The 24,779-nt window shown below is 46.1% G+C and overlaps 1 protein-coding gene across 9 annotated transcripts in view; it reads right to left on the reverse strand.

The window, feature by feature from the left end:
* Nucleotides 1–24,779, reverse strand: part of LOC135199537 (tax1-binding protein 1 homolog) — an 83,011-nt gene that overhangs the window by 24,447 nt on the left and 33,785 nt on the right. For 8 of the 9 annotated variants that reach the window (XM_064227688.1, XM_064227687.1, XM_064227681.1 and 5 more), the window contains exons 2-3: nt 19,524–19,613; nt 19,276–19,386 (exon numbers count right to left, since the gene is read on the reverse strand). In XM_064227688.1, the coding sequence (XP_064083758.1) occupies nt 19,276–19,386; nt 19,524–19,613 (201 nt within the window). Of the gene's footprint in view, nt 1–19,275; nt 19,387–19,523; nt 19,614–19,909; nt 19,932–24,779 lie in introns of those variants that run through there. The other variant, XM_064227686.1, reaches the window with a different exon arrangement.

Consider the following 24,779-nt stretch of genomic DNA (forward strand, 5'->3'; position numbering starts at 1 on the left):
ACTGCTACTGCTTGAGGAATCCGAGATCGGGGAGCAATAGGTTTCTAATCTGTGGTTCTTGTTGGTCGCGAACAGGTCTATATTGGGCCTTCCCCACAGATGCCACAGTTGTTGGCAAATCTGAGGATTGAGAGTCCATTCCGTGGGTAGGACTTGATCTTTTCTGCTTAACAGATCTGCCCGGACATTTTTCTCTCCCTGTACAAACCTGTGAGGAGAGAGATTATTCCTTTCCTGTGCCCAAATCAGCAGATCCTTTGCTGATTTGTACAGGGAAAAGGAATGCGTCCCCCCTTGCTTCTTTATATAAGCGAGGGCTGTTGTGTTGTCCGAGTGAATCTGAATCCCCAGACCTGAGACCTGTTCCTCGAAATGAACCAAAGCTAGATGAATGGCTGTTAGCTCTTTCTTGTTGATGTGCCAGGACACTTGTTCTCCTTCCCAAATGCCTGACACTTCTTGCGAACCTAGGGTCGCTCCCCACCCTGAATCTGAGGCGTCTGCAAACAACGCTAGGCGCGGGTTCTGTAAGCGAAGGGAGATTCCCTTGCTTAGTTTCTGTGGATCTAACCACCAACGGATATTCTCCTTGATCCGTTTCGAGATTGGAAAAGTCTCTCCCAGATTGTTGGACTTCCAATCCCACTTCTCCTTCAGATAAAATTGAAGGGGTCGTAGGTGAAGTCTTCCTAAGGAAACGAACTGTTCCATCGAGGAGAGGGTCCCCAGCAAGCTCATCCATTCCCTCGCGGAACAATGTTCTTTCCTTAAGAAGACTGACACCTTTTCTAGGCAGCGTTCTCTCCTTTCCTGCGAAGGATATGCTAGAAAATCCCGAGAATCCATCTGAATCCCCAGATAGACAATACTTTGCTGGGGAGTCAGCATGGATTTCTCGTGATTTACTAAAAGTCCTAAGGACTTTGTCAACTTTAGAGTCACTAAAAGGTCCTCCAGACATTTTTCCTCCGATTGGGCTCTTATTAGCCAATCGTCCAGATATAACGAGATCCTGATCCCTTCCAGATGTAGCCAATAAGCTACATTCTTCATGATGTCCGTAAAGACTTGAGGGGCAGTCGAAAGTCCGAAGCACATCGCTCGGAACTGGAACACTTTCCCTTGGAACATGAACCTCAGATATTTCCTTGCTGCCGGATGAATTGGCACATGGAAATACGCATCCTGAAGGTCCAGGGACACCATCCAGTCCCCTGGACGAAGAGCAGATAGAACAGAGGAAGACGTCTCCATTGAAAATTTCTTCTTCAAGACAAAGAAATTCAGGGCACTGACGTCTAGAACTGGTCTCCATCCCCCCGATGCTTTCGGTACCAGGATAGCCGATTGTAGAATCCTAGGGACTGGAGATCTTGAACCAGTTCTACCGCTTCCTTGGAAATCATCTGTTCCACTGCTTGCAACATAGCAAGCTTTCGGACCGGATCCGAGTATCTGGCGGTTAACTCCCTTGGAGTTGTCGTCAAGGGAGGATTTTCCCTGAAGGGGATCAAGTATCCTTTTTTCAGGATAGAGAGGGACCAGGAGTCCGCTCCCTTCTGCGCCCAGACTTTGGCAAAGTGGAGTAGCCTGGCGCCTACTTTCGTCTGGAGGACTTGCTGTTCATCTAGACTTCCCGAAGGACCTTCTAGATGGTCTACTTTCTCTCTGGTCTTCGACCTCTAAGAGGGGCTCTAGAAGAGGAGGCCCCTCGAAAGGGCTGAACAAAAGAGGGTCTCTCTTTCTTCTCTATCGGCACTGCCGGCCTAAACTTCTTGGCTGAGTGCGTGAGTAGATCTTGAGTTGCCTTCTCCGTAAGAGATTTCGAAACCTCTCTAACCGCTCTCTTGTGGAAAAAGGTGCGGGGATAAAGGAGCAAAAAGAAGAGATGTCCTTTGCAAGGGTGATACTGCTCTTGCTAAGAAAGAGCTAAAGACAGATCTCTTCTTCAAAACTCCCGTTCCAAAAAGAGAGGCAACTTCCACAGAACCGTCCATGACCGCTCTGTCCAGGCAAGCCAGGACGCTCGAAAGTTCCTCCATGGAAACAAAGTCCGTGTCCTGAGCTCTCTTCGCTAATGCTCCTAACGCCCAGTCCATAAAGTTGAAGACTTCAAGGGTTTTAAAGAGGCCCTTTAGAAGGTGGTCCAGCTCACACATGCCCCAAGTCGCCTTAGCAGACAGCAACGACTTCCTCCTAGCAGAGTCCACTAAGGAAGCAAAATCCGCATCCGCGGAAGAAGGCAGGCCTAACCCCATCGGCTCTTTGGTCTCGTACCACCTTCCTGGTTTGCCTGTTAACTTGGAAGGAGGGCAGGAAAAAACTGTCTTGCCCGCTTCCCTTCTGGAAGTCAACCACTCTGAAAAAGTTTTCAATGCCTTTTTCATACAAAGAGCGGGGCGCATCTTAACGAAGGAAGACGATTTGAGAGCTTTAGTGCTGGACATCAACGATCCTGGTGAAGGAGGGTCCGCAGGATGAAGGGAGTCTCCGAACTCCTTTAGCAGCAAAAGAGAAAGTCTCTTGTAGTCCGAAACTGCTACATCTACAGGCTCTTCGTCTTCCGATACCTGGTCCAACTGATCTACAGAAGGAGATCGTTTTGGAGTGATCTGGCTCTTCCCGGGAGAAGAACTCCTTTCCCGAGAAGGGGAGTGCGGAACATTAGCACTCCTATACGAAGAGTGAGGCTCCTGTCTGTCGGCAACACTCTTGTGCCTACTAGACTCTTGTTGTCTAGGTTCGTCGGGTACGTGGCGCTTGCTAGGCTCCTGGCGTCCTGATTCAGGGCGCTTGAAAAGATCCCCGCGTCCTGATTCCTGACGCTTAACAGGCTCTTGGCGCCCTAACACTTGACGCCTAACGTACTCCTGGCGTCCTGTTTTCTGGCGCCCTAACTCCTGGCGCCCTGACTCCTGACGCCCTGACTCGTGGTGCCCTGACTCCTGGCGCCCTGACTCCTGACGCCCTGACTCCTGGCGCCCTGACTCATGGCGTCCTGGCTCATAGCGTCCTGATTCCTGCCTTCTAGCAGAATCCTGACGTCCTGAATCCAGCGTTCTAAGAGGCTCTTGACGTCCTTTCTTGCGTCTTGCTGCCTCTTTGCACCTGTCTGGCTCCTGTCCTGAAGACCCAAGGGATCCTGATACCTAAATCGGTTTTCCGGTTCCTTGTAGCTAAACCGCTCGAGACTTCTGCTCGATGCGCTGTGTCTAAGAGGGCGCTTCGGGGAAGCCAGCCTATAGGGCGAAAGGGCTCTTCTCTCAGGAGAACAACTCCTATCCGATGAGTCCCTTGACGAAGGCGATAAACGCCCTGGAGATCGTGAGAGTTCTCTCCTATACGAAGAAGGACGCTTAGCGGAGCTCTTCACAGGGAGCGAGACATCCTTCCTCCTTGTAGAGTCCTTAGCAAAAGAGCCTACGAGCGACGCTAACTGCTCTTGCAGATTAACCAAAAACTTCTTGGTCGGATCCTGAAGAGCAGGCTCCTCTTGTCTAGTCCTCTTAGGTCCCGAAGGCCAATCCTCGGGAAAACGCTCTGGGCTGGAGTCAGCAGCGTCTCCTTTAGGCGCCTTCCAGGCTCTCTTCAAAGGGCGCGAACGGGAGGCCGAACTCCATCCTCGTTTAGGAGAGGAAGAGTCTGAGGCCGAAAAACACTCCTTTAGGACGCCTTTTCTGCGGCAATCCGAGGCAGCCTGGGCTGGGGACGATTAACAACAGGATCTGCCGAAGGGACGCCTGACCGTTGGGGATGTTCTGCATCCTCCCTGCGGCTTTCGACATTCCTCCTCCCCTGGTCCTGGGAGTTTGGAAGAGGTCTAGGCCTAGGAGCAATGAGGAACGGTCAGACGCCCCCTCCACTGCACTGGGGACACTGCACAAGTCACTATCACCACTCTTACCTTGGTTTAGAGCTCGTAGCTGAGCTTGAAGTTTCTTAATTGAAGCTTTTACATTTTCCCTCTCTGATGAAGAATCTTTGGATTCAGAACAGGGAGAAGCAGCTGAGGCTAAGGGAAAATTGTTAGAAGGAGTTAATTTCTTGTTCTAAGGAGCAAGATCTACTAGATGACCTAGCTGAAGCCTTCCTCACTCTATCTCTCTCAAGCTTCCTAACATATGATGATAATTCCTTCCATTCAAGCTCCGTAAGGTTCTCGCATTCCACACAGGTGTTAATAAAAGAACATTCATTCTCCCTGCATTTAGCGCAAATACTATGCAGATCTAATGCCGATTTAGGCAGCCTAACCTTACAGTCTTCCCTACTGCAAACTCTAAACATAGGTGAAGCCTTAGCGTCAGACATCGTGAAAGAGTAGTCAAAACCAAAGTCGAAAAACAGTCCACAATAAGCGTATGCCAAGCCAGAGAAAAAACAGAATACGTCACCAAAAAACCAATCCAAATTCTCGGCAAACGAGTTGAAATCCAAGATGGAGGAACGAACAATAGGTGTTGTCCGTTCAACCGACAGAGAAATTATAACTTAGAAAACGGGAATAGTTCCAGACCCCGCCACCCAGCGGCGGGAATGGTGGATCACCTGACCTACCTGTCGCGTGTGCCGCGAGTTTTGAAATTCTGTCGGGACGACCGAGTCTATAGCTAAGTATATATCTGCTGGGTAAGTTACTTGTACAAAAATGATATTGTCATGTTACAATAAAGTTTTATACATACTTACCTGACAGATATATACTTAGCTATAGACTCCGTCGTCTCCGACAGAATTTCAAATTTCGCGGCACACGCTACAGGTAGGTCAGGTGATCTACCGCCCTGCCCTGGGTGGCAGGACTAGGAACCATCCCCGTTTTCTAATCAGAATTCTTCTCTTCCACCTGTCTCCTGCGGGGAGGCTGGGTGGGCCATTAATCGTATATATCTGTCAGGTAAGTATGTATAAAACTTTATTGTAACATGACAATATCATTTTTATACATTCAACTTCCCTGCCAGATATATACTTAGCTGATTAGCACCCACTGGTGGTGGGTAAGAGACAGCTAACAACTGAAATAGACAGGTAAACAACATATGTTGTAGGTATTAATAAACCTTGGTTCCTACCTTATTAGGCTGAAGACTTCGCGGCTACTGCCTTGGAGTCTGCTTAGCCTCAAGAGCCTCAGCGAGATATTGATCTATGGCTAAGAGTTCTTGTGGGTCTGCCAATGGGGTCTTATCCACTTACTCGGCAGAGCCTAAAGGCCTTTGTCATTGGGTGCTATTCCACTAACATGACAATACACCTTGTTCAAGGAGCACAAAACCGATCCCGATCACCTGATCCTAACATCCATGTTAGTTCTAAGATTGTAAGGAGTTATCCCCGAACTCCTTACAAACACCAAAAACTCGAAACATAATTACTTTCATTACAAAATATACAAAAAAAAAATTTTGTACTCCCCTACTAGTCATACATACCCTTGATCCCCTACCAGCAATGACACTCTGCTCCCGTGCGACAGTAGTGAGCTTGCTAATAGAAAACCAAGCACATATCTGACAAGAGGGTTTATGTACGATAAAAACACAAAATTAAGGATCAGTCTTTGCTCCAAGACCCAGTACTGTATCTGCTGATACAAAAGGACCTAGCGAGAAGCACTTCTCATAGGTCACTCTCACATCCTTCAGATAATGAGATGCAAACACTGAATTGCACCTCCAATATGTAGTCTCAATGATATTCTTTAGAGACATATTCTTTTGGACGCCAAGGACGTTGCTACTGCCCTCACTTCATGAGTCTTGACCTTTAGAAGACCGAAGGATTCCTCCGAGCAGTTCTTGTGAGCGTCCGAAAATAACGCTTCTCACAAAGAAAGCCAAGGCGTTCTTGGACATGAGTCTTTTGGGGTTCTTCACCGCACACCAAAGACCTTGTTGACAAGCTCCCATCTGTCTCTTCCTCTCTAAATAGTATTTAAGAGCTCTCACTGGACAGAGAGATCTCTCTATCTCTCTGCCTACCAGGTTAGATAGGCCTTTTACCTCAAAACTTCTGGGCCAAGGTTTTGACGGGTTTTCGTTCTTTGCCAGAAACATTGTCTGGAAAGAACAGATGGCAGCATCTCCTTTGAACCCCACCGTGGAATCCAGAGCGTGTAATTCGCTCGTCCTCTTGGCTGTAGCGAGAGCCACCAGGAACAAGCATTTCCTAGTGGACGTCGCGGAAGGACGCCAGATGTAAAGGCTCGAATTTATCCGATGAAAGGAATTTCAGGACCACGTCTAGATTCCAACTAGGTGTTCTAGGAGTAGCTGCTTTCGAAGTCTCAAAAGATCTAATTAGATCGTGTAGATCTTTGTCGTTAGCAATGTCCAGGCCTCGATTCCTGAATACTGAAGACAGCATGCTTCTGCATCCTTTTATTGTCGAGACAGATAGGTGTGATTCCTCTCTCAGAAAGAGGAGGAAATCGGCAATATTCACTATAGAGGTACTGGAGGAGGACAGCTTCTGACCCTTACACCACCTCCTAAAGACTTCCCACTTTGACTGGTATACTCTTCTCGTCGAAGCTCTGCGGGCTCTAGCGATAGAGCCCGCAGCCTTGCGAGAAAAGCCTCTCGCTCTGACAAGTCTTTCGATAGTCGAAAGGCAGTCAGAGCGAGACCTGGGAGGTTGTGATGAAACCTCTCGAAGTGGGGTTGTCTGAGTAGATCGTGTCTGTTTGGAAGCGATCTGGGGAAGTCCACTATCCACTCCAGTACCTCCGTGAACCATTCCTGGGCTGGCCAAAATGGGGCTATGAGTGTCAACTTCGTGCTCTTCGAAGCTACGAACTTCCTGAGCACTTCCCCCAGGATTTTGAACGGGGGAAAGGCGTATGCGTCCACACCCGACCAATCCATGAGAAACGCGTCTATTGCGAAGGCTCTCGGATCTTCCACTAGAGAGCAAAAGATCTCTATTCTTTTGGAGAGGAACGTCGCAAACAGGTCTATGTGAGGTCTCCCCCACAGGGACCAAAGACTTCGACACACTTCTTCGTGTAGAGTCCATTCTGTGGGAAGGACCTGATTTCTCCTGCTCAGTCTGTCCGCTCTCACATTCTTGATCCCTTGAACAAACCTTGTGAGGAGAGATATGCCTCTTTCTTCCGTCCAGGTAACAGGTTTCTTGTCAACTGATAGAGGGAGAAAGAGTGCGTGCCTCCTTGCTTGCGTATGTAAGCCAGAGCCGTGGTGTTGTCCGAGTTTATCTGTATCACCCCGTCTCTGACTATCTCTTCGAAGAACTTTAAGGCTAGGTGTATGGCCACAAGTTCCTTGCAATTGATGTGCCAGGACACCTGTTCCTTTGTCCAGGTGCCTGACACCTCCCTTGCTCCTAGCGTCGCTCCCCATCCCGACTCTGAAGCGTCGGTAAATAACACTTGGTCTGGGTTCTGCAGAGCAAGCGATATGCCTTCGTTCTTTTGAAGTGGAGGGATCCACCACTTCAGATGATCTTTTACATCTTGTGGAAGTTGGAAGATGTCCGAGAGTTGACCCGTCTTCCAACTCCACACCTCTTTGAGGAAAACCTGAAGAGGGCGAAGGTGAAGTCTCCCTAGCGAGAAGAACTTTTCCAATGAGGACAGGGTCCCTAAAAGGCTCAGGTAATCCCTCGCTGAGCTGTTCCTTCTCTCTAAGAAGCTCCGAGATTCTCGACAAACCTCGAGCGATTCTTTCTCGCGAAGGATATACCCGAAAACCCCGAGAATCCATCTGAATCCCCAGATAGACAAGTTCTGGCTGGGGATCAGTTGTGACTTCTCGAGGTTGACGAGCAACCTAGCGAATCTATCATGTTCCTTGTTACTTCTAAGTCCTCCAAGCACTGAATCTTCAACTTGGCCCTGATCAGCCAGTCGTCCAAGTAGAGGGAGATGTTTATCCCTCTAGGTGAAGCCATCTTGCTACATTCGCCATCAGGTTGGTGAATACTTGTGGGGCTGTAGACAGACCGAAGCACAGAGCCCTGAACTGAAAGATCTTGTCTCCTATTACAAAGCGAAGATATTTCTTTGACAAATGGTGAATGGGAACGTGGAAATATGCGACTTGCAGGTCCAGAGAGACCATCCAATCTCCTGGACGAAGAGCCGACATTACAGAGGCGGACGTTTCCATGCGAAACTTCTTTTTCTGTACGAAGCGATTCAGAGCGCTTACGTCCAGAACTGGCCTCCACCCCCCCGATGCCTTTGGTACTAGAAAAAGGCGATTGTAAAAATCCCGGGGAGTGTGGATCCTGCACAAGTTCGATGGCCTCTTTTTCCCACATTTGCTCCACCATTTGAAGGAGAGTCTTTCTCATTAACGGGTCTCTGTACCTCGCTGACAGTTCCCGAGGCGTAGATGTTAGGGGCGGGCTGTCGTCGAAGGGGATTACATATCCCTTCTTCAGGACCGACACTGACCAAGGGTCGGCTCCCCTTTTTGCCCATACTCCTGCAAAGTTCAGGAGTCTGGCGCCCACTGGTGCTTGGAGGAGCAACAAGTCACTTTGATTCCTTGAAGGGCCTAAATGAAGACCTTCCTCTCTTTTCAGAGCTCTTCTTTCTGGCAGGGGGACGAGCCGCTGCACCTCCACGAAAGGGCTGCTGAGGAGGACGAGATTCCTTCTTAACCGTCGACACTACAGGGCGTCCTTTCTTGGACGTTTGCGTTAGTAGGTCTTGTGTCGCCTTCTCAGTTAGCGAGCGAGATATATCCTTCACTAACTGAGAAGGAAACAGATGATCTGATAGAGGGGCGAACAGTAAGGCAGTCCTCTGGCTCGGAGAAACCCCTTTCGATAATAGGGATCCATAAACTGATCTCTTTTTCAGGAGACCAGCACCAAAAAGGGAAGCCACTTCACCCGAACCGTCCTGTACAGCCTTGTCCATGCAGGACAGGACGCTATGGAGAATTTCTGGGTTTTTCAGAAACTCCGGATCCTTAGATTTGTTGGCCAGAACTCCGAGTGACCAATCCAGAAAATTGAACACCTCTAAAGTGACAAAAAGTCCCTTTAGAAAGTGGTTCAACTCTGAAGTGCTCCACGTCACTCTGACCGATCCTAAGGAGTGACGTCTAGAGGCCTCCACTAAATTGGAAAAGTCGGCATCTGCAGAGGCAGGTAGAGAAAGACCCATAGTCTCTCCTGTCCCATACCAAATACCTCTCTTCCCGTGCAATCTGGAAGGAGGCATGCAGAATACAGTCTTTTCCTAACTCCTTCTTCTTGTCCATCCAAGAATCTAAAGAATGGAGTGCCTTCTTCATAGATATCGCAGGCTTCATTTTTAAAAAGGCCGACGATTTTGCCGTAGCTGAGCTCGAAAAGAGCGAACGAGGAGAAGGAGGAGCCGCCGGACTAAGAGAATCTCCAAACTCTTGAAGTAGTAATGAGGCTAAGACTTTATAACTAGAAAGTCCCTCATTAGCAGGAGGTTCGTCATCAGACAACTCGTCTAACCCTCGATCAGACGAAGGAGAAAGTTCACGTTTGGAGGGAGAGTCCTTCCAAGACCTCCTATGTTCTGAAGGAGAGGAGCTCCTATTTGGAGAAGAGTCATAACCTCCAGGAACGAGTCCCCGACTCTTGCCTCCTGGCTCTTGACTCTTGCCTCCTGACTCCTGCCTCCTGGCTCCTGCCTCCTGCCTCCTGACTCCTGACTCCTGCCTCCTGACTCCTGCCTCCTGACTCCTGACTCCTGCCTCCTGACTCCGGACTCCTGCCTCCTGACTCCGGACTCCTGGCTCCTGCCTCCTGACTCCTGCCTCTTGGCTCCTGGCTCCTGCCTCTTGGCTCCTGCCTCCTGCCTCTTGCCTCTTGCCTCCTGCCTCTTGCCTCCTGGCTCTTGCCTCCTGGCTCCTGCCTCTTGCCTGGATGCCTCTACACTCCTGGCTCTGGGCTCCTGCCTCCTGGTTGACTCCTCACTCCTGGCTCTTGGCTCCTGCCTCCTGGGTGACTCCTCACTCCTGGCCGGTGCCAGACGTCTGATCGTTTCATCCAGGTTCGTACCGGAAACCTCACCTCGAGTAGGAGTATCGATCCTGGAGGCAGATACCTCCATACGTCTGGAGGATCTTTTAATAGGAAGGGAAGTGTCTTTCCTTCTAGGAGGCTCCTTTGACAGGACTCCTACAAACGACGAAATCTGTTCCTGCATCGCCATCATGAACCTCTTTGTAGCCTCCTCTTTATCCTCTTCGGGAGGAGGGGAAAGAGGAGGGGAGGAGTCCATAGCCTCCACCTCCTGCCTCCTTCTCACTCTAGTTGAAAGAATGGCTCTTCTTGCCTTCTTCACTCCCGATGGAGACTCCCCCCCTCAGGGAAGTTTTCAGGGCTCGAGTCAATATTCGGAGCCTTCCAACTCCTCTTGAGAGGCCGAGATCGATCTGAATCTCTCCAATCACGTCTCGGTGATGAAGATACCCGACGACGAGAAACACTCACGTAGGACGCTTTTACAATAGCGGTCCTTGGCAGTCTGGGGTGTCACAGAAACCGCCGAAGGGACACCTGATCGGTGGGGATTCTCCACAACCTCCTTTCGGCTTTCGACATTCCTTCTCCTCTGGGCATGTGAGCTTGGAAGAGGTCTAGACCTAGGAGCGTTGCTGAGCCGACCAGATGCCCCCTCCACTACACTGGGGACACTCATATCACTGTCCACTGAAAAATCACTAGCCTTACCTTGTATGGCAGCCATTTTGTTTTCCATCAACTTGAAGGCTGCTTTTAGATCCGCAAGTCCTTTTGCTGGATCTACAGGTTCTGCAATAGGAGAAGGGGCTGCAATGGAAGGAGAAGTAGCAATACTTACCCTTGGGGAAGATCCCAAGCTTGGAATTAGTTCAGATCTAGAACTATTTAAACTTCTATGAGAAGCCTTCCTCACTCTTTCTCTTTCTAACTTTTTTAAATAATTAGTTAGATTCTTCCATTCGTTCTCACTCAAGTTCTCACATTCCTTACAAGTATTAGTAAAAGAACATTCATACTCCCTGCACCTCTTGCATACCGTGTGAGGGTCTACCGAAGCTTTCGGCAACCTCACCTTACAGCCTACATTCACACAACGTCTCACAACCATACCAGAGTCAGACATTATTAAAGAAAATTCCAAAATCAAGTCCACAAAACAGTCCACAAAAGCGTATGCCAATCCAACAATCCAGATACGTCACCAAAAGTCGGTCAAGAAGATCAATTGCCGGTGAAAAAAGAAAAACCAATCGAGAGGAACCAACAACAATGTTGATGGTCCGGGCGACAGAAGAATTCTGATTAGAAAACGGGGATGGTTCCTAGTCCTGCCACCCAGGGCAGGGCGGTAGATCACCTGACCTACCTGTAGCGTGTGCCGCGAAATTTGAAATTCTGTCGGAGACGACGGAGTCTATAGCTAAGTATATATCTGGCAGGGAAGTTGAATGTATAAAAACACTGTTTCAGGACGTCTTTCCAACGACTATCCTTGGCAGCCCGGGACGTAACTACAGGATCTGCCGAGGGGACGCCTGACCGGTGGGGATTCTCTGAACCTCCCTGCGGCTTTCGACATTTCTTCTCCACTGGTCTTGGGAGCTTGAAAGAGGTCTAGGCCTGGGAGCGAGACAGAGCCGATCAGACGCACCCTCCACTTCACTGGGAACACTTTCACTGCACTTACCTTCCAGTTCTTTAATTTTTTGTTCCATATGTTTAAGCGAACCTTTCAGACTCGCAATTTCCGATGTTGAGCTTGCCGAGTCCGATAATCGGGAAGGTAAAGCTGTATGGGAGGAAACATGACATTTTTATAATAATATAAAGTTTCACTTATACTTACCCGGTGGTTACATATAGCTGTCGTCTCCTGACGTCACGGCAGAATTTGAAATTCGCGGTAGCGCTAATGGTTTGACAGGTGATCCCTCTACTCCCGCCCTCTACCGGGTACCGGGAACCATTCCAACAATAAATCAGAAGTTTCATGCCTACCTGTCCATATGAGGGGAGGAGGGCGGGCTTCGTTATGTAACCACCGGGTAAGTATAAGTGAAACTTTATATTATTATAAAAATGTCATTTTCACTTATATAACTTACCCGGTGGTTACATATAGCTGATTGACACATTTAGGTGGTGGGACAATGGCAGCTAAAATAACTGTTGGAATTATCCGAAGATATAGGTTCCTTACCTTTAAAGACCGCTGACTCAGTGGTTACTGCCTCTGTAGTCTGCTGGCCTTTATTGTACCGACAGGATATATGGATCCGTGCGTCGGACACAATAATAAGTACTTGCCGTTGAGGACGTGACCGTAACGGACAAGACTATAATGCCCCTGCTCAGGGCGCAGTACAAAACACCACAAAATACAATGAAAAACGAGGGATCACCACAACCGTTTAAGAAATACACCAGACATTAAAAGACTGAAAGATACTCAAAATACTTCCTGTATCTTCAGACAACCTTAAAAATACAAAAAACATAATCAAGGAGAAAAGTTAGTGAGGATGGGATACATCCTTCTCTCCCTCACCCAATGAATGGCCCCAATGTACTGCAATTTTCATATGTGGTTTGCAAATCTGTCAGATAATGAGATGCGAAGACAGAATTGCTTCTCCAATATGTAGATTTAATAATGTCTTTCAAAGACAGATTACGTCTAAAGGCCATAGACGTGTAGACTGCTCTAATTTCATGAGCTTTGACTTTAAACACTTTGATATCTGAGTCCTGACATTGTCCGTGTGCCTCAGAAATCAAACTCCTTAAAAAGAAGGAGAGCGCATTTTTAGAAAGAGGACGAGAAGGATCTTTCACTGACACAGGTTATCACTCTTACCTCTTATACCTTTGGTCCTTTGCACATAATGTCTAAGTGCTCTCACTGGACAGAGAAGACATTCAGGCTCATTAGGCCCCACTAACTCCGAAATGTTCTTTATAGAGAAAGAACGAGGCCAAGGACGTGAGGGATTTTCATTCTTAGCCAAAAACCCCAGCATTGATGAGCAAATGGCATTGCCCTTAGCGAATCCAACTCTCTTATCAATAGCATGCAGCTCACTGATTCTTCTAGCTGATGCTAAAGCACAAAGAAAAAGGGTCTTCCTGGTCAGATCTCTAAAAGAACTAGAGGAGATCGTTCGAATCTATCTGACATCAGCCATTTAAGAACTACATCCAGGTTCCAAGCTACTGTTCTTGACTCCTTTGTCTTGGTCGTATCAAAGGAACGAATCAGGTCTGAGAGGTCTTGATTATTAGAAATGTCTAATCCTCGATGTCTGAACACAGAAAGACAACATAGCTCTATAACCCCTAATCGTCTGGGTAGAAAGCTTCTTCTTCTCACGAAGAAAAAGAAGGAAGTTAGCTAACTGAGCTATAGAGGTCTTAGAAGACGAAATTCCTTCTTCTTTGCACCAAGCTCTGAATTGGACCCACTTAGCTTGGTACACTCGATCAGAGGATTCTCTTCTGGGTCTAGCAATAGCCCTTGAAGCTCTCTTTGAAAATCCTCTCTTTCTGAGGAGATGCTCGACAGTCTGAAGGCGACTAGTCGAAGAGCGGACAAGTTGTGATGGAACCTCAGAAAGTGGGGCTGTCTGAGTAGATCCTTCCTTAACGGTAACTCTCTCGGAAAGTCCGTCAACAGCAGTAGTAGATCCGGAAACCATTCCCTGGCCGGCCAAAAGGGGGCTATCAGAGTCATCCTGACGTCTGATGACCTCTGAACTTTGCCAGAACTAATCTTAGCATTTTGAAAGGTGGAAAGGCATACAGATCCAGATTTGACCAGTCCAGAAGCATGGCATCCACTGTAAACGCCTCCTCGTCTGGAACTGGGGAGCAATACAGTGGTAGACGAGCTGTCTTGTTTGTGGCGAAGAGATCCAACTGAGGACATCCCCAAATCCCCCAAAGCTTCTTGCATATTTGAGGATGTAATGTCCACTCTGTGGAGAGGACTTGTCCTCTCCTGCTGAGAATGTCTGCCTTTACATTCTTCGAGCCTTGAATAAATCTTGTGCTCAAGACAACCTTGTTCTCTTTCGCCCAAATGAGTAGGTCTCTCGCCGCCTCGCACAGAGAGAACGAGTGTGTCCCCCCCTGTTTTTTTATGTAAGAGAGAGCCGTGGTGTTGTCTGCTTGAACCAGCACTACTTTCCCTCTTACCTCTGTCTTGAAGTGCATTAGAGCCAAATGAATCGCCTTCAACTCTTTTAGATTTATGTGCCAGCTTTTCTGATGAATCTGCCAAAGACCCGACACTTCCTTTCTCCCAGAGTAGCTCCCCACCCTTTGTCCGATGCGTCTGACAAAAGAGTAAGGTTGGGGCTCAACTGGCTTAGAGACAAGCCTTCCTCTAGCCTTCCTTCTGATTTCCACCAAAGTAGGTCCTGTTTGATTCCTTCCGAGATGGGGAACACGAAGGAGTCTGGGAACTTCTTCCTTTGCCACTTCTGCTTCAAGTAAAATTGAAGTGGTCTCATGTTGAGCCTGCCCAGACTTACAAATTGCTCTAATGAAGCCAAGGTTCCTAAAAGGCTCATCCACTGATTCGCCGAGCAAGTTTGTCTGACGAGAAATTCGTCTATTTTGTTCAGGCAAGAGTCGATCCTTTGGCGAGACGGAAAAGCCTGAAAAAGAACTGAATTCAGTCTCACTCCTAAATAAACTATCTCCTGAGAAGGAGTGAGACATGACTTTTCTTTGTTTACTAACAAACCTAGGCTTTCCGTCATCCTTAAAGTCTTTTGTAGGTCCTCCACACACTTCTGTCTGGACCTTGCCCTGAGAAGCCAATCGTCTAGATACATGGATATTCGTATCCCGTCTAGATGAAGCCACTTTGCTACTGACGACAGAACTCTGGTGAACACTTGTGGAGCTGTCGACAGGCCGAAGCAGAGGGCCCTGAACTGATAAATGCGGCCCTGGAACACGAATCTCAGGAATCTTCTCGATTCCGAATGAATCGGAATATGAAAATAAGCGTCCCGAAGGTCTATGGAAACCATCCAATCTCCAGGATGAAGAGCTGCTAATACCGATTGGGTCGTTTCCATAGAAAACTTCGTCTTCAGGACAAAGACGTTCAGGGCACTGACGTCCAACACCGGTCTCCAACCCCCCCGTGGCCTTCTTTACCAGGAAAAGGCGATTGTAAAATCCTGGTTCCTGCGGAGAGTCCACTAACTCTATGGCCCTCTTTGCCAGTAAGGCGAGAACTTCTTGATGGAGGGCAGCAAATTTTTCGGAGTTCTCCGAGTAGGCTGACAAATTCACAGGAAATTCTGTGAGAGGGGGTGCTTGATGAACGGAATGGTGTATCCTTCCTTCAGGACCTGGACCGTCCAAGGATCCGCTCCGAGATGAAACCAGGTCTGCCAGAAAAGGTGTAATCTGGCTCCTACTGCTGTGTGGAGGACTACGGGCCTACTTTTTGATGGAAGAGGGAGTGGTTTTAGAAGAGGCTCTACCTCTCCCACAAAACCTGGAGGAAGATCGAACGGGAGCTCTCCCTCGAAATGGTTTAGGAGCTTCCGTGGAGGGAGCACTCCGAGAAGCAGAAAGAACCGGAGCTATCTTCCTGGGCTTCTTCACTGACTGTGTTAAAAGATCCTGGGTCGCTTTCTGTGTTAAAGATTGAGCGATCTCGCTCACAATCTCTTGCGGAAATAGGTGTTTCTTGTCCAAAGGAGAGAAGAGCAAGGCAGACTTCTGGTTCGATGAAACCCCTTTCGACAAGAAGGAGCACCAAAGCTGTCTCTTCTTCAACACTACTCCAGAGGCGAAAATGGTAGCGAGCTCCGAAGCTCCATCACAGATGCCTTTATCGATACAATCCAGTACCGAGGCAAAATCCTTCAACTGCTCCTCCGAAAGTCCAAATGACTTGACTTTCCTGGCCAGCGAAGCAATGGACCAATCCAGGAAGCTAACAACTTCGAAAACACGGAAAACACTCTTGCAAAGATGCTCCAGTTCATTTGTTGAAAAGAAAATCTTAGCAGTATTAAGGGCTGCTCTGCGGGAAGAGTCCATGAGACTAGAAAAGTCTCCCTGAGCGGAGGCAGTCACACCCAGGGAAAAAACTTCTCCAGTGTCATACCAGACACGGCTCCTTGACGAAAGTCTCGAAGGGGGAAGACAAAAAACATTTTTTCCCCTGTTCCCTCTTCTCCAAAAGCCAAGCGTTAACTTTCTTGATAGCTTTCTTAGCCGAAATCGAGAGGACGAGACGCGTGAACGAGGACGAGGAGTCAGGCTTACTGTCCTTTTTTTTTTTCCACTGCGAACTAGGAGAAACTGGAACGGAAGGCGCAAAAGAATCTCCAAAGTTGTCAACGAAGGATCGTAAAAGGAGTTTATACCCGACAAATGCTTGTCTTTTTCTGTAAGTCCTTCTCTTTCTTCCTCAAATCCCGAAGCTTCCTTCGACGAAACTGGCGAACATTCCATCGGAAGAGGAATCCTGTTCGGCAAAGTCGCACCCTGACGCGTCCGAGGAGGGTGTGAGAAAGCAGGAGAAGACGTCTGAGCCTGTACTGAGACGTATCCGGGCGGCTGAGCTGGCGGCTGCGTTGGCGGCTGAGCTGGCGGCCGCGCTGGCGCTCGAGCGAGAGCCTGACGTGGCGCCATAGACGGAGTCAGGAAAGGAGTCCGACCAGGCGCCTGAAGTGGCGTCTGAAGAGGAGTCACATGGAGAGTCTGAGCCTGAAGAGGCGACTGCAAAGGAAGCCTGCGAAGAGGACTGCACAGTAGTCTGCGGAAGATGTAAGGCGGTCGGGAGCGCATTCGGGGACGAAAGAGACTTGCCAAAAAGCTCCAAGATACTGCCTAACTTGGCATTCATCTGTTCAAACACCGAAGGTTGAGGATCCACCGACGTAGAAGGCGCGGGAGGTGTAGAAGGATGATCCACAAACACGTCTGGAGCCGCAGGAGTTATCGCTTGAGGAGGCTCTGGAGAAGGCTCCGAAGGAGTGTGCGTGTTCGGCTTCTCCACTTCTATGAGAGAAGGGCGATAAATCGAAACCGCCGAGAAAAGCTTCAGGCTCCTCCCAAAAACTACAAGAAGGTTCGGCAGCCGCCACCTTCTTGGGAACCGCAGCAGGCGAAACATCGCGCGACCTTTTCAGCGGTCTAGAAGTCTTATTACGCCAACCTCTATAAGAGAAACATCTGAACTAGAGTCACTTGACGAAAAACACTTCCTCGCAACACCTTTCCAATGGTGAGCGACAGCATCCTGGGATACGGCTACAGGATTGCTTGAGGGGGCGGCTGCTCGGGAGCAGGTCCCGCTCGCCTCCCTTCGGTTTTCGGCATGCCTCCTCCCAGGATCTGGGGAGTTTGACAGGGGCCTAGACCTAGGAGAACGAACGGGCCGAACCTCCTCCACTACACTTGCACTAAGTAATTTGTCACACTTAACTACCACTTCTTGCACTGTCTCACCCATTTTCTGCATAGTGGTGAGGAAAGAGACAAATTTCGAGTCCATATCGGCTCGTAATACTGACACGGGATCGGGATCGGAGATACAGATTCGAGGGCAGGAGCAACCACTACGGGTTAATAGGAACAGGATTAATAGAATTCAGAGGAATATCCTGGCTACTCACTAACTTATAAGAAGATCTCTGTGAAGCCTTTCTGATTCTATCTTTTTCTAACTTTCTCATATACTTTCCCAGTGCCTTCCACTCCTGAGATGTTAGAGACTTACATTCTTCACACGTATTCTCAAAAGAACATTCACGTCCCCTACAACTAACACAAGTAGAATGAGGATCAAGTGAAGCTTTAAGAAGTCTAGTCTTACACCCACTACTACACACCCTATACTGAACAGAGCCGGTGTCAGACATCGTGAAGAATTCAAAATAATTCCTAAAAAGGACAACAATATCAAAACCAAAATAACTATAGCGCTAGCAAAAAGATCAGCAAACTCAAGGTACATCACCAAAAGGAGAAAACCAAGATGATCAATTCCAAATTCCAACCAGCAGAGGAACCGTGTTACCGGTTCCGACGGCAGGAAACTTCTGATTTATTGTTGGAATGGTTCCCGGTACCCGGTAGAGGGCGGGGAGGGAGTAGAGGGATCACCTGTCAAACCATTAGCGCTACCGCGAATTTCAAATTCTGCCGTGACGTCAGGAGACGACAGCTATATGTAACCACCGGGTAAGTTATATAAGTGAAAAATAGGGTTATCAATAGGCAATAGTCCGCTAACTGGCTCGTTAGAGACCGACCTACTTACACTCTTGGAAGAGGCTTTTCTAGCCCTATCTCTCTCCAACTTTTTTAGGTAGGAATTAAGCAACTTCCATTCCTCCTCATTCAAATTCTTGCACTCATCACATGTATTCAATTGAGAGCATACATTCCCTCTACAATTTTTACAAGTGGTGTGAGGATCCACCGAAGCTTTCGGCAGTCTCACAAAACAATTCTCATTCACACACACACTGAACGAAATCGACACGTCAGACATTATGAGAAATTCCAAAGCCAAATCCAAAAAACAGTCCACAATAGCGTATGCCAAACCAAAGATCCAATACGTCACCAAATAGCAGTCCAAAAGATCAACGGCGTAATGAAATTCGAAATTCAAGTCAGGAGGAACTAGCAACGATGTTACTAGTACCGCGACAGAGAAAAATCTGGCTTAAAACGGTAATAGTTCCTATTCCTGCCACCCAGCGGCAGGCGGCGGGATCACCTGACCTACCTGTAGTGTGTGCCGCGAAATTTGAATTTCTGTCGGGGACGACGGAGTCTATAGCTAAGTATATATCTGACAGGGAAGTTGAATGTATGAAACTTGTAAACACTTTGCTTTGTGTGTGCAAAAATACAAAAAGGTTAAAGAGGATTGTGTGATCCCTGAATTGCAGTATGGCATCATATAAAATCAAAGATCACAATTTTCTCAATCTTAAAATTGTATAAAGAATGACTAGTGCTCAAAGTATACTACTCACTGTATCTTTGGTATAAACATAATTGTGAATACTATTACCAACTCTAAGAGGGTAACTAGCAATTAATAGTACAGTAAGACTTATCAGAATCTTGCACACCACAAACTAGAAAACTGATGTAGTAAGTCTTTTCTTCTCTCCCTCTAGCCTAATTCTCTTGTCAAAAGTACAAAGATGACGAAGAATTCTGTAAATGCCTTAAATTTTCAATCTACCACACAAGTACAACTACATTCAAATACTACATACATGACAAGCTTGAAGCGCTTACTTTGCCAAATGTTGCCTCTGCTGAAGGCACCTGAAAATGGTCAGACTGATACGAAGCCATACTGTGCGCCATGACTCTATGGTCCCCAGGAGAGATGTCCTCTTGTCCAGTCTGCAAAACAAATAAAAAAAATTTTCACAAGGGATTCTGTGAAGTAAGCTTGAACATATATGCATATACATATTAAATCAGTGAGTTGAAAAGTAAATTCCACAAATGTATAACATCTTTAAGACTTGGTAACTTACAAAACTTTCAGGAATAATACTGAAGTCAGACGCTACGCTCATCTCATCACTGTCCCGCCTCGGATTTCCTACATCACTCATTTGTTCAGTCTGAAAGGTAAATACTGAACATGAAGTCTTCATAAAACAACAATGTGCAATTGTTGTGCAATCTTAAAACTATGTGAGGCTTCTGAGTCTATTACATGTTTTCATAACAATTACTTCACTTTACATTGTTACATGTGCTATCTTAATGTACCAAAAGCATTCCAAACTACAATCTTTAACTACCCTACCAACTTCAACAGAAGTTATTTTTATATCGAATTACAAAAATATAACACTAAAAAAGGCTGCATGGATAAGTAAATAACAGTGCACATAAATTATACAAGATTACATACACTGATGAGTCGTTAGTTTCAAAAGCTACCAAATAGCTTTAGTCATTATCAATGCTGAACCTCCAAGTATCCACAATCCAAATGTCAAAAACGCCATTATCTAGCAAAATAAGATTCTGTCAAAATCAAAAACACATCTGCGACAGCTTTTCCTATTGTGCAGTTAAATGTGAAATAAGTTTTGAGTTGAATATAAAATTAAGGCCAAGCACTGGGACCTTTGAGGTCATTCAGTGCTGAAACGGAAATTGACCGTAAAAGGTTGAAAAGGAGTAAAACCTCACAGTTGCACTACGAATCAATTGTTAGAGAGGGTGGAAAGTAAGATGGAGGGAGGTACAGTACAGGCAGTCCCCGGGTTATGACTGGTTTGGCTTACGACATTCCGAGGTTAAGGCGCTTTTCAATTATTTTCATTAGAAGTTATTTCCAGGGTTACAGCACCTCCAATACTGATCTGGCAGAAGTAATATGACACCAAAAATGCAAAATAATCAATAGTATTTGAATGTTTTTTTTTTTATGTAAAATGCAATAAGAATGCAGTTTACATAGTTTTCAATGCACCCAAAGCATTAAAAGTAAAGTTTTCTTAGGATTTTTGATGATGCCGGCTTACAACGATTTTCGGGTTACAACGCGTCTCAAGAACGGAACCCCCCTCGTAACCTGGGGACTGCCTGTAATTGGAACAAAAGGGTTTGCAGCTCGTGGCCAGAGGGATGCTGCAAAGAACCTTCAGTAATGCTAACAGGGCACCCTGTGAGGCAAACTGACGGCACCAACCCCCTATGGGTTAGGCAAACAAAAGCAGGAGCTATGAGTGGACAAATAACAAACATCACTCTTGAGGGTTTTAACGATTTCCCCACTTATGAAATTGACAACAAATGAATTACCATTGATTTTTATGAAAAACTGCAACTCAATTTCCTTTCAATACATTTCAAACTTTTTTGTGAATATGAAAGAAATATCTTATAGTTATTAATTTCATGAAATAACGAAATTGCAAATTGAATGGGAGTATTCTGCAAAGAAAGGCATCTGAGAATATACAGTAAAATACCTCTTTTAAAATAATTTTTTTTATAAATTTCACTTCTACAGGCAATACATAAAAATTTAATATATAATAGGTTATTGTTAATACTTACAAAATAAAAATATATGGTAAACAACCGGGTGGACTGGCCAACTCACCGACTACTGCGGTTTTGGCCATCCTCCGAAAAAGTACTTAAAACGTCCTCACACCGGAGATAGTCATCAGTCATGAGGAGTTGGTGGTGATAGCAGGAGCTCAAGACCTCTATTCTCCTTTCGAAGTAGGTATTTTCTCCAAAGTTAAAAATTAAGGCCATATTTTAAGATTTAAACAGAGGGCAATGAAAAGTGTGGCCAACGCAGTGCACACTACCCCAAAATGCTTTCGAAAATTTTACTTATGATTAAAAAAGTTTAGAAGATTGACACCATCTCGCTGTTTACGGAGTCACTTGTGTCAACAACTTCCCATTACCTGTGCTAAATCCGCACATCACTTGTACCCATAGACGCTGGGGCACTTTCATCACAACAATTGTAAATCCGACCTCTAACCAGTACTTATCTAAGGGAACTATGGCATTCTTTGCAGTGTTTTGAGCTCTTCAATTGTTTATCAGTGTTGTCAATTGGTATGTGTTTACCCTCCAAACTGGTCATAAGACTTACACAAAACCGGGAAAATAAGTGAAATTAGCATATCCATTTGTAGTATACTATATACATATTACAACAATTTTATCATTACTGCATCACTATGACAACTAGAATTCATGAAAACAATTTGTAAATGCATCGGCGTATGTGTGAAGCTCCACTAAATGGGCAACGATGAATCTTTTTTTCTGTCGTCTGCTCGTACTTCAGAAATATCATAATTTGTCGTAAATTGAGGTTCTTTAACATATGGAATGTAATCAGCGGCAGCTGGAACCGGTCATAAGCTTTTGAACAAGGAGGTTCGGTAGTTAACCCTTTAACGCCGATTGGATGTATTAAACGTCGATATAAATTGTCTGTTGGGTGCCGATTGGACATATGGTACGTCGATATAAAAAAAAAATTTTTTTTAATTCGCGGAAAAATAGTTATAGGCCTACTAGGCAAAAACTTTTGAATCACCCGCCTTGGGGGATGCTGGGAGTTCACGGATCAAGGCATTGTTTTGTTTACAATCGTTACATAGGTGCGTAAGCGCAAATTTCTTTCTTCTCGCACTAAAAAGTATCAGCGACACATCTCAGAAATTATTTCATCACTGACATAATTTTTGCACCATTTTATATTGGCCGTTACATGGAGTATTATATATGAAAATGAGCGCAATTTCATGTAGAATACAACAAAAAACCACTCATGGTTGTAGCTTTTATCAGTTTTGAAATTTTTTTATATAAATAACGATAAGTGCCAAAATTTCAACCTTCTGTCAACTTTGACTCTACCGAAATGGTCGAAAAATGCAATTGGAAGCTAAAACTCTTATATTCTATTAATAATAAATCATTTACCTTTATTTTGCAACAAATTGGAAGTCTATAGCACAATATTTCAATTTATGGCAAATTTATGAATTAAACTTTTTCCTTACGTCCGCGCGGTAACTCTTCCAAAATAATCATAAATTTTTTCGTCTGATTGTCGTAATGTTTGCACCATTTTAAATTAGCCGTACATAAAGCTTTATATATGAAAATGTGCGCAATTACATGTAGAATACAACAAAAAACAACCTATGGTTGTAGCTTTAATCAGTTTTGAAATATTTTCATATAAATAACGATAAATAGAAAAAATTCGTCCTTCAGTCAACTTTAACTCGACCGAAATGGGGGCTAACCCACTTACATGACAAAACCTTTGCCTTTGGCACTATCAAGGAGCACAAAACCAATCCCAACCACCTGACCATCTCTAACCCGTGTTACACCTAACAATTGAAAGGAGTTACCACTTAACCCTCTTCCAAACAACCATAAAAACACAACACCAAATTAAAATAAAACTAAACTAAACTAACAAGGATTAGTCTCAGCTCCCTGTCCCAGCACTGAATCTGCAGATACGTAGGGACCCAAAGAGAAGCACTTATCGTATGTCACTCTTACGACTCTCAAGTAGTGAGAAGCAAACACTGAGTTGCATCTTCAGTATGTAGAGGCTACGACATCGTTCAACGACATATTTTTCTGAAACGCCAGAGATGTCGCGATAGCCCTCACTTCATGTGCTCTAACTCTAAGGACCCTAAACTGCTCTTCTTTGCATGCTGCATGCGCCTCCTTTATGACGCTCCTCATAAAGAACGCCAGAGCGTTCTTAGAAATGGGCCTTCTAGGATCTCTGACAGAACACCAGAGACACTCTAGGCTATCCTTAAGCATCTTTTTCCTTTCAAGGTAGAATTTAAGGGTCCTGACAGGTCACAGGGATCTCTCTATCTCTCTTCCCACTAAGTGTGAGAGTCCTTTGACCGCAAAACTTCTGGGGCAGGGTTTAGAGGGATTCTCGTTCTTAGCTAAGAACAAAGGTTTAAAGGAGCAGATCGCCGACTCGCCTTTAAACCCTACTCTAGCATCCAGAGCCTGTAACTCACTAACTCTTTTAGCAGTCGCCAGAGCTATAAGAAACAGCGACTTTCTAGTCAGGTCCCTGAAGGACGCCTGTTGAGGAGGTTCGAACTTCTCTGATACCAGGAACTTGAAAACGACATCTAAGTTCCAACTGGGAGGTCTAGAGGACTTCTTCTTAGTGGTCTCGAAAGATCTGATAAGATCATGCAGATCTTTACCTCTGCGATATTCAGGTCCCTGTTCCTGAACACCGTGGATAGCATGCTACGATAACCTTTAATCGTCGAGACCGCTAAGTTGCATTCTTCTCTTAAAAAGGGAAGGAAGTCAGCAATTATGGTCACAGAGGTATTGGATGAGGATAGTTTCTTCGTCCTGCACCATCTCCGAAACACTTCCCACTTCGACTGGTAGACTCGCAAGGTTGATGACCTGCGGGCTCTGGCGATCACGCTAGCAGCTTTGCGCGAAAAGCATCTCGCTCTGACAAGTCTCTCGATAGTCTGAAGGCAGTCAGGCAGAGAGCGGGGAGGTTTTTGTGAAACCTGTCGAAGTGGGGTTGTCTGAGCAGATCTCTCCTGAGTGGAAGAGATCTGGGGAAGTCCACCGTCCATACCAGTACCTCTGTGAACATTCCTGAGCGGGCCAAAAGGGAGCGACCAGAGTTAGTTTCGTTCCTCTTGAGGAGACGAACTTTCTCAATACTTCCCCCAAAATCTTGAATGGGGGAAACGCGTACCCATCTATCCCTGTCCAGTCTAGAAGGAGTGCGTCTACTGCTATTGCTCTCGGATCCAAAATGGAGGAGCAAAGTTGTCCAGTCTCTTGTTCCAATTCGTGGCAAAAAGGTCTATGTTTGGTCTGCCCCAAAGGCTCCACAACATCTGGCAAACGTCTAGATGGAGAGTCCATTCTGTGGGGAGGACTTAATCTCTCCTGCTCAGCAGGTCCGCCCTTACGTTCTTCTCTCCCTGAACAAACCTGGTGAGAAGCGTTATTTCTCTCTCCCCTGCCCACAGCAACAGGTCTCTTGCTGTTTTGTACAGGGAGATGGAATGAGTCCCTCCCTGTTTCCTTATATATGCCAGAGCTGTGGTGTTGTCCGAGTTGACCTGGACCACTGAGCCTCTGACTTCTGATTCGAAACTCATCAGGGCCAGAAAGACTGCTAATAACTCTTTCTTGTTGATGTGCCAGTTCACCTGGTCCCCATTCCAGGTGCCTGACACTTCTTTCGCCCCTAGTGTTGC

The sequence above is a fragment of the Macrobrachium nipponense genome, chromosome 25, assembly GCF_015104395.2.
Source record: "Macrobrachium nipponense isolate FS-2020 chromosome 25, ASM1510439v2, whole genome shotgun sequence".
NCBI classification, from domain to species: Eukaryota; Metazoa; Arthropoda; class Malacostraca; order Decapoda; family Palaemonidae; genus Macrobrachium; species Macrobrachium nipponense.